This window comes from Procambarus clarkii, chromosome 85, assembly GCF_040958095.1.
Source record: "Procambarus clarkii isolate CNS0578487 chromosome 85, FALCON_Pclarkii_2.0, whole genome shotgun sequence".
In the NCBI taxonomy this organism is placed as follows: domain Eukaryota; kingdom Metazoa; phylum Arthropoda; class Malacostraca; order Decapoda; family Cambaridae; genus Procambarus; species Procambarus clarkii.
In genome coordinates this window covers 16003641-16013776 of record NC_091234.1, presented here as the reverse complement: position 1 = coordinate 16013776, position 10136 = coordinate 16003641, and the positions used below count along the sequence as shown (strand labels likewise).

The following is a 10136-nucleotide window of genomic DNA, read 5'->3' as shown; positions in this document are numbered from 1 at the left end:
ACCAAGCTTCGTCAAGCTGTACCAAGCTTTGCCAAGCTGTACCAAGCTTTGGCAAGCTGTACCAAGCTGTACTAAGTTGTACCAAGCTGCTCCATACAACTATCACTCACAACTGCTCCCAGTACACCTGTAAAACAATGATCAAAAGTAGACTTACCTGGCACAGGAGCGGGGCAAGTAGCACGGGCTATGGTGAGCCCGTAGTGGACTTACCTGGCACAGGAGCGGGGCAAGTAGCACGGGCTATGGTGAGCCCGTAGTGGACTTACCTGGCACAGGAGCGGGGCAAGTAACACGGGCTATGGTGAGCCCGTAGTGGACTTACCTGGCACAGGAGCGGTGCTGTGTATATAACCTAACTAACTGTGTATAATCTCATACAACCTAACTGTTACAATTATACCCCCTTAACTGTCAAACTCACACTATGGCGTCTCACTTCACCACACTCTCACCACCTCTCATCACTCTGTTTCAGCAACAGTAATAGAGCTGTTGACAGACAAGACCAATTTAGACTGTCAATGCCAATACTGTCAGTGTCAATGTGGACTGTCAATGCTTCTTCATTGGCTTTCTATGTGATGTCAATTCAGTTCTTGGAACCGGGAAACTGAGAACAAATGACTTAGTATTCCATATCGAGATGTTCTTCTCTGTGAAAACATTAATAGAGGCTCTTAACTTAATGGTTTAGCAGAACAAAAAGTTAATGAAATTAGTATCAAATTAAATTGTCTCATTGTTTATCTATTTTGTTGTTATCAGTTAACAATAGTCGAAGGTGGTAAATTTTTGCTATTTTTTTTTTCACTTGCTGTTGAAGGTGAAATATATTACACTCTGCCTATATATTCCAGCATTTCTTTGACAATAGACTTTTCTTTACACGTTTCTATATTCTCCCTTATATTTCGTTTCTTTGTTCCTCTTATATCATCGTTTTCTCTCTCTTCTCTTTTTATTACATCTTTCACTTGTTTTCTTTCTACGCCTTTCGGTTTACTCTTCTTTAAGTCTTCTTTCACTGGAGAAGAAGTAAAGAAGTCTTCTTTCACTGGAGAAGAAGTAAAGAAGTCTTCTTTCACTGGAGAAGAAGTAAAGAAGTCTTCTTTCACTGGAGAAGAAGTAAAGAAGTCTTCTTTCACTGGAGAAGAAGTAAAGAAGTCTTCTTTCACTGGAGAAGAAGTAAAGAAGTCTTCTTTCACTGGAGAAGAAGTAAAGAAGTCTTCTTTCACTGGAGAAGAAGTAAAGAAGTCTTCTTTCACTGGAGAAGAAGTAAAGAAGTCTTCTTTCACTGTAGAAGAAGTAAAGAAGTCTTCTTTCCTTACAGACCCTCTCTTGTGCTTGCTGCTGGTTCTTCCTCACTTTCAAATCCTAACCTTTGTCCTCCTCTCCATCCTTATCGATGGCCTTCCTTCGCTCTTTCCTTTCCCCCTTGTACTCTAGGTACAGCAGGTAAATCAAGCGACCATGATAAAAATGCAGGTGAGCACGACAGCTGCTGATGAGTTGGCTGCCTTTTACACCCCCTCTCTCTGGGGCTCACCGCTCTCACAGGCTTCATCCGAACGAGCTCTGTCATCCAGAATTACTCCCACCTGGTTAATCTGTCAGCCAATACACTCTCCTTTCTCGGATAACATTAACAATCACTCGATAAGTGTTTGATAAACTTTTCTGTTTCATTTTTTGTAGGGGCTTTTGGTTCCATAAGAGGGGGGAAAGTGTGTTTTAATTTGACGATGGCAAACGCTGTTTTAGAATTAATATTTGCTTTCGTGGAGGTTGGATTGGTTGGTAATTATTGGAGCGGAGGATTCGAACTAAGACCAAACTTTAAAACCATGACTGAAGTTGATGTCGGATGCCATCTGGTGGAACAAGTTGGTATTACTGAGGCTAGGAGTGAAGGGTTGATTGATTAGCCTCAGTGTTTCCCGGACCTGAGTACGTATTTGACTAGAGAAACTCACCAAAAGTTACTTACAGGGTTGAATGTCAACTCCAAAGGCCCGCCTTTCGATCTATTATTCACTTAATGCAATGAGTTCAATATTATTTATCATTTAATATTAACATTTAAACCTGAATGAATATATAAGCGATTGTGTGAATGAGGATACGATTGTGTGAGGGAGCGATTGTGTGAGAGAGGATACGATTGTGTGAGGGAGCGATTGTGTGAGAGAGGATACGATTGTGTGAGGGAGCGATTGTGTGAGTGAGGATACGATTGTGTGAGGGAGCGATTGTGTGAGTGAGGATACGATTGTATGAGGGAGCGATTGTGAAGGGAAGGGAAGGATTGTATGAGAAAGTGGAACAGGAGTTTGTAAAAGTAACGAAGCCTTGAATTAGCAAGTAAGTGTTTCAGGAAAGATTTAAACTTTAACATTTAGATGTAGTTTGCTTATTTCTGAAACTTTCTTTATTGAGAACATCAGAGACTGGTTGGCAGAATGGCGGAAAAAATATTTTACAGGTCAAGGTTCGAATCCCAAATTATTAAAGTGTTTTCTATTACCCACGACTTCGTGGATTGCAATATTAGTATATATATATATATATATATATATATATATATATATATATATATATATATATATATATATATATATATATATATATATATATACATAATATATTATTTTATATATCCCTCAATTAATATTTTTAATATTGAAATACGAGCCTGAGAATCAGAAAACAGAATGGATTATAATTTTGTGTATGTGTACTCACTTAGTTGTGTGTGCGTGCGTGTGCGAGTTCGTGTGTGTGCGTGCCCGCCCGTGTGTGTTTGAGAGAGTTTGGTAAAAAGAGAAGTTGATAAATACCTGAATGAGAAGAACAAGTGAATTTTAATAACAAGTGAAGCGGATGTGTTAAGTTTTGTGTAGTTTTGTGTATTTTTTATGTGTCCAGTTCTCCTCCCCCTCCACCACCACGACCATGACAACCTCGATTCATGGTTCCCGCTCCTCTGAAACTCATTAACGCCAAGAGCAGGCCACTAATTTGAAAAACCCAAATTAAAAACATGCAATCCAGTATCTCCCCATTTATTTTTTTTAACCCATCTGAGGGCGATGAAATGAAAATCACTCCTAAAATTTGTTTGGAGTTTCCCCTGCGACTCAATATCACTAATAACATTCTGTAAAATGACTTTGAGTAGATATAAGTTGAAACATGGAGAATTAATTTGCATATCCAGCCATTGCAATATTAATTATTTCAGGTCCTCAGCATCAGTCAAGGGGAAACTTGTTAGCCTTGTCCCTCAGCTCAGGAAACTGTCGTTGTTGGCTGGAAGAATGAAAAGAGATATATAGGGAATTCTGAAAAAGAAATTCTGAATTTCTTCTTTTTTTCATAAAAAGAGAAAAATTCTGAAAAGAGAATTCTCCTATAATAGGAGAATATATAGGGAATTCTGAAAGGAGAAATTCTGAATTTCTCCTTTTTTCATAAAAAGAGAAAAATTCTGAAAAGAGAATTCTTCTATAATAGGAGAATATTAAGGAAGAGACTTAGATGGTCTCCTTTATTTCTATCTCTTGTCTATCTCTTCTAACCTTTCTTAATTCTGTTTTTGTTGTTTTTGATTCTTTGGTGAAACTGTTTTTGCTGTTTTGTTTCTTGGTTGAACCTATTTTTGCTGCTTTTGTTTGTTGGGTGAAACTGTTTTTGCTGCTTCTGTTTGTTGGGTGAAACTGTTTTTGCTGCTTCTGTTTGTTGGGTGAAACTGTTTTTGCTGCTTCTGTTTGTTGGGTGAAACTGTTTTTGCTGCTTCTGTTTGTTGGGTGAAACTGTTTTTGCTGCTTCTGTTTGTTGGGTGAAACTGTTTTTGCTGCTTCTGTTTGTTGGGTGAAACTGTTTTTGCTGCTTCTGTTTGTTGGGTGAAACTGTTTTTGCTGCTTCTGTTTGTTGGGTGAAACTGTTTTTGCTGCTTCTGTTTGTTGGGTGAAACTGTTTTTGCTGCTTCTGTTTGTTGGGTGAAACTGTTTTTGCTGCTTCTGTTTGTTGGGTGAAACTGTTTTTGCTGCTTCTGTTTGTTGGGTGAAACTGTTTTTGCTGCTTCTGTTTGTTGGGTGAAACTGTTTTTGCTGCTTCTGTTTGTTGGGTGAAACTGTTTTTGCTGCTTCTGTTTGTTGGGTGAAACTGTTTTTGCTGCTTCTGTTTGTTGGGTGAAACTGTTTTTGCTGCTTCTGTTTGTTGGGTGAAACTGTTTTTGCTGCTTCTGTTTGTTGGGTGAAACTGTTTTTGCTGCTTTTGTTTCTTGGGTGTTGCATGTAGTTATATATATATATATATATATATATATATATATATATATATATATATATATATATATATTACACTGTTCACAGTTCAACAAATACTTCGTCGTATTGTGTTTCCAAACAAAACAAAAATACTTCATTGTCCTCGACTGAAGTTAGTATGCAAAACCTCTCACACGTTCAGTACGCAAAAACGAAAAATGCTTCGCTCCTCGCACGGGGAGTATACTGTGATGAAGTATACCTCATGCCTCCGTAACATACTCCACTAGCACAGGGTATACTAATACTCCTATTAAGCACATATTGCCATTAATGAAAATCATACTCAATGATAACCAGAATACAGGAATGTAAATATATACTATACAGTAACATATATGAGGTAACTTATATGAGTTAACTCTATATATGCACTATAGAGGTTGATATCTCGCTGTCAGCTATCTGTCTACTTAGCTTTAGGTCATTATACCAATTATAGAACTCAAGAGTACAAACTAAGGTCCAAAACTAAGAACTTGGTCCAAAGCTAAGAACTTGGTCCAAAACTTGGTCCAAAACTTGGTCCAAAACTTGGTCCAAAACTTGGTCCAAAACTTGGTCCAAAACTTGGTCCAAAACTTGGTCCAAAACTTGGTCCAAAACTAAGAACTTGGATAAAATCGATTTTTTCCTTCCGAGCAAAACATTGAAAACCGAGAGTGAAAAACCGGTTGAACAGTCAAAAGCAGTTTTTGCTTGACAGTAATCTAGCAGCAGACTCTGTTAGGCAACCGGTTATGTGGTCATGTATAGGTCAGTGAATCATTACCTGAAAACCTCAGGTTAAGCAGAGTCCATATATACACACAGTTGATTGACAGTTAAGAGGCGGGACCAAAGAGCCAGAGCTCAAGCCCCGTAAGCACAACTAGGTGAGTACACACCTATACAATTCATATAAAATACCCTGATATATACTGGGAAATATAAAACAAGCAAAATAATATTATATACTTAATGTAGCTGTTCGGAAAATAGATATGAATACTCGAATAGACTCGTAGTGTGTGAGAAAAGAACGAAAGTGTGTTCGAATTAATATCTGAGACAAGTTCGAATGGGAATATGATGTGTATTCGAAATCATATAAAAAGTGTTGACCAAACCACACACTAGAAAGTGAAGGGACGACGACGTTTCGGTCCGTCCTGGACCATTCTCACAATCGACTTGAGAATGGTCCAGGACAGACCGAAACGTCGTCGTCCCTTCACTTTCTAGTGTGTGGTCTGGTCAACATATTTCAGCCACGTTATTGTGACTCATCGCCTGCATATAAAAAGTGTTTGAAAATCGTAATATATATATACAATATCTTCGAATAGATGTATGAAGAATGTTTAAATAGACACTTGAAAAATGGTCAAAAAAGAGTTTTGAAGTGTTTGAATAGAGCTACGATGTTGTGAAATGCGAATTGTGTTTAAAGAGAAAAATGGTAGACAGAAGGGCCGTGTCTGCCACCATTTCCTGGAGTAAGATGAACTTCCCTTCTCCCTCGAGCTATCCTCCCCTCTCCAAGATACAAATGGCAGTAACATAGCAGCTGCAAGAAGATATCTTGTTGGTAATCGTGGTGGTGGTATTGGTGAGGCAGCTGCTATTGTTGGTGAGGGTGGTGCTATTGTTGGTGAGGCAGGTGCTATTGTTGGTGAGGGCGGTGCTATTGTTGGTGAGGCAGCTGCTATTATTGGTGAGGCAGCTGTTATTGTTGGTGAGGCAGCTGCTATTGTTGGTGAGGCAGCTGCTATTGTTGGTGACGCAGCTGTTATTGTTGATGAGGCAGCTGCTATTGTTGGTGAGGGTGGTGCTATTGTTGGTGAGGCAGCTGCTATTGTTGGTGAGGGTGGTGCTATTGTTGGTGAGGCAGCTGCTATTGTTGGTGAGGCAGCTGCTATTGTTGGTGAGGCAGCTACTGTTGTTGGTGAGGCAGCTGCTATTGTTGGTGAGGGTGGTGCTATTGTTGGTGAGGCAGCTGCTATTGTTGGTGAGGGTGGTGCTATTGTTGGTGAGGCAGCTGCTATTGTTGGTGAGGCAGCTACTGTTGTTGGTGAGGCAGCTGCTATTGTTGGTGAGGCAGCTGTTATTGTTGGTGAGGCAGCTACTGTTGTTGGTGAGGCAGCTGCTATTGTTGGTGAGGCAGCTGTTATTGTTGGTGAGGCAGCTACTGTTGTTGGTGAGGCAGCTGCTATTGTTGGTGAGGCAGCTACTGTTGGTGAGGCAGCTACTGTTGGTGAGGCAGCTGCTACTGTTGGTGAGGCAGCTACTGTTGTTGGTGAGGCAGCTACTGTTGTTGGTGAGGTTGTCTCCCTACGAGATGATACTGTATATGGTGGTATAGGCGTGAATTTGCTAACATTAGCATTCTACTTTGCTCTGATGAAGGTGAAATAAGCCGAAAACGCGTTTAGCATTCTCTATTTTTTTTTACAAGTGGTTTATTCCGCATTAGATATATCACCTAATTACTTAGTTATACACGAAGGTCAAGGAATTAAGTCTCAGCACCCAAACCGGTGCTGAAACCGAGCCGTTTTGGCTATAAAAAAATGGTTGGGGCTCGGTTTAGGGCCTCCAGAACTTCCTAGAGGGCTCAGTAGAGTTCTGAATTGGCCAACGTTAGTACCGAGTGGTTAAGGTCGGCGTCTTGGAATCTCTAGGTCGCGGGTTCGAATCTCTTCATTAGCACAAAACGATTTACACAACCCCACACACAATCGAATGTGGGTTGTGGGCCAGCTTATCTCAGAAGTCTGTAGGGAAATATACTTGCAGATAGATCACTTACAGCAGAATCAAGAGAAGAAAGGTACATTAATAGCGAGTTGAGATTGTCTATCGGGAAGTTGATTGGGGAATAGTATCATTGGATTGAGTTCATATCGGACATACCAATATTGAGGTTCTGAGATTTGTACAAATTTAGAAGAACGATTTAAAAAAAAAATTAGTAGGGATAGTCACATCAATAGATTAGATATGAACATATTTATTGAAGTAAACTGCAACTTGTTTCCTCGGTGACGTCTGTCTTGACGCATCTATGAGGTTAAACAGCTAATCTTGGGTAAGGTTCTAAGAGTCTCGTCACCCAGAAATGTTTACAGTGCTACGACCACATCAGGAGAATGAGTTCAGGAAACTGTGTGTGTGTGAGATCGCCAGCATGGGTAATGAAGCCCCCTAATGCTGGCAGACATTATGCTAATGGATTGACTTTATCTCTGTTTCTCTCTCTCTCTCTCTCTCTCTCTCTCTCTCTCTCTCTCTCTCTCTCTCTCTCTCTCTCTCTCTCTCTCTCTCTCTCCCTCAATCTCATTTCTTTTAACTAAGACTCTGGTCAATGAGGAATGTCACAGAAAATTGATCAAACCTATCTATTTCTATCAGTAATGTTTTTTTCAGGAATCACCATTCTGTTTTGTGGGATGTGGAGTAGCATCTTTATAATATTTTTATGTGTGTGTGTGTAACCACCTATTTGTACTCACCTAATTGTGCTTGCGGGGGTTGAGCTTTGGCTCAACTGTCCCGCCTCTCAACCGTCAATCAACAGGTGTACAGATTCCTGAACCTACTGGGTTCTATCATATCTACATTTGAAACTGTGTATGGAGTCAGCCTCCACGTGTGTGTGTGTGTGTGTGTGTGTGTGTGTGTGTGTGTGTGTGTGTGTGTGTGTGTGTGTGTGTGTGTGTGTGTGTGTGTGTACAGTCTTCTGACCCACAGTTCATTGTGTTTTCAGAACAGCATCTTGTCCTAGGTTTCAACCTTGTTTCTGAAAGCCAATGCATGCAAATATAACCTTCTTTCTCAGTTCTCTCCAGAGGAAAACAATGTTACTGGAATCCCAAGTGTTGTGGGGGTTCACTTTCCTTAGTATGCTGAATATATTGGGTGTTTTTCTATTTGTGTTTCTTTAAGTAAGGTTTTCGAACCTGGGAAGCATATTTGAGAGAGAGAAGGTCTCACATTAGCTGTAGAAAGTTATCGGATAGTTTATTTGTCCAAATTCCTGACTATTCCGAAATTTATTTTGTTTGCGTGTGTGTTTGTTCATGCTTCTAGTTGTGCTTGCGGGGGGTTGAGCTCTGGTTCTTTGGTCCCGCCTCTCAACTGTCAATCTACTGGTGTACAGGTTCCTGAGCCTACTGGGCTCTATCATATCTACATTTGAAACTGTGTATGGAGTCAGCCTCCATCACATCACTGCCTAATGCATTCCAATCACAGCCTAATGCATGTGTGTGTGTGTGTGTGTGTGTGTGTGTGTGTGTGTGTGTGTGTGAGGGGGGGGGAGGCGAAGTTCTCTCTGTCTTTCTTCATAACACAGCCCCCTTAGCTCCGGAACCAGCTGTGTTGCATATTTTTGGACTTTTTACAAGTTTGGTTTCATTTTTCTTTATACTCGGGGCTTCGTGCTGAGGCAACAATACTCAATAACGGGTCTCACAATGGATGTATACACCGCCCCAAAAAGAATTTTTGTCCAAGTTGCTGAAGGATAACGGGACGTTTGCCTGTATGGCATATGCTGCCTTCGTTATCCTGCTGATATGTGCCCTCTGGTGTTTGATATCCTGTTATGTCCACTAGTAAGTCGATATCTTTTTCCGAACCTGGAAGTTGCCTTCCCCCTTCATCCTGTACTGTATTTGATATCTTTTTAGTGTGTGTGTGTGTGTGTGTGTGTGTGTGTGTGTGTGTGTGTGTGTGTGTGCGTGTGTGTGTGTGTGTGTGTGTGTGCGTGTGTGTGTGTGTGTGTTAAAACTATCAAATAATATAAAAAAACTACCAAAAACAGCTTTTATCATTTACAAACAGAATACACACACACACAATCTGTGGCAGTCTGGATATGTTTAACGAAACACATGCATCATAAGCTAGCAAACGTCAAAACACAAAAGCAATTTCCGTCGTGATCCTGTGGTCCTGGGTTCGATCCCAGGCGCCGGCGAGAAACAATGGGCAGAGTTTCTTTCACCCTATGCCCCTGTTACCTAGCAGTAAAATAGGTACCTGGGTGTTAGTCAGCTGTCACGGGCTGCTTCCTGGGGGTGGAGGCCTGGTCGAGGACCGGGCCGCGGGGACACTAAAAAGCCCCGAAATCATCTCAAGATAACCGTGACGAGGCTGTATAGCGAGACACAGGAACACTGATGATAAGTAACAGTAGCAGGAACAGTAGCAGCAACGGAAGCAGCATTAAAAACAGCCATAGCAGGAACAGTAGCAGTAGCATCAACTCCAGCAGTTGCTGACCCATAAAAGAGACCCTAAGTGTAAAAATAGACCCTAGCAGATATGTGGGACAAGAGACATATGTGGAGAAGAGACACATATATGTAGCAGAGTGCCTCAAACAAGTACCGCTCCTCCACTGTAATTTTCTTGCCATGTTTGGCCATCTTGGCTACGATGCTGTGTAATATGAGTGTGTGAGAGAGACGGTGTGTGTTGAATATGCATGATGGCATCTCCTCTCCTCTCCTCTCTACTCTCCTTGTAAAACGTGCACTGTACTCCTACTCTAATACCTCTTATATATATATATATATATATATATATATATATATATATATATATATATATATATATATATATATATATATATATATATATATTAGTATATTTTGGTAGCAGTCTTTCCTGTAGACATATATTATTAAATATGACCGAAAAAGTAAGATTAATAATTCTAACACGAATTTTCTCAATATTTCTTATGTTTCTTTTCACTGTCGATGGTAACTGAAAAATCAATTCTCCAAAAATAAAAATGAATTTTGGAGAATTGAT

General features: G+C 40.3%; 1 protein-coding gene across 1 annotated transcript; it reads right to left on the bottom strand.

Moving 5' to 3' along the window:
* Positions 1-3536: 3536 nt before the first annotated feature.
* Positions 3537-4298, bottom strand: LOC138358701 (serine/arginine repetitive matrix protein 5-like). Its single transcript, XM_069316857.1, has one exon. The coding sequence runs from the start codon at positions 4296-4298 to the stop codon at positions 3537-3539; it is 762 nt and encodes a 253-aa protein (XP_069172958.1).
* Between the last annotated feature and the right edge of the window lie 5838 nt (positions 4299-10136).

What these genes read in the sequence shown, in the direction of transcription:
- LOC138358701 (XM_069316857.1), bottom strand. Translation starts at nt 4,298, where the DNA reads ATGCAACACCCAAGAAACAAAAGCAGCAAAAACAGTTTCACCCAACAA.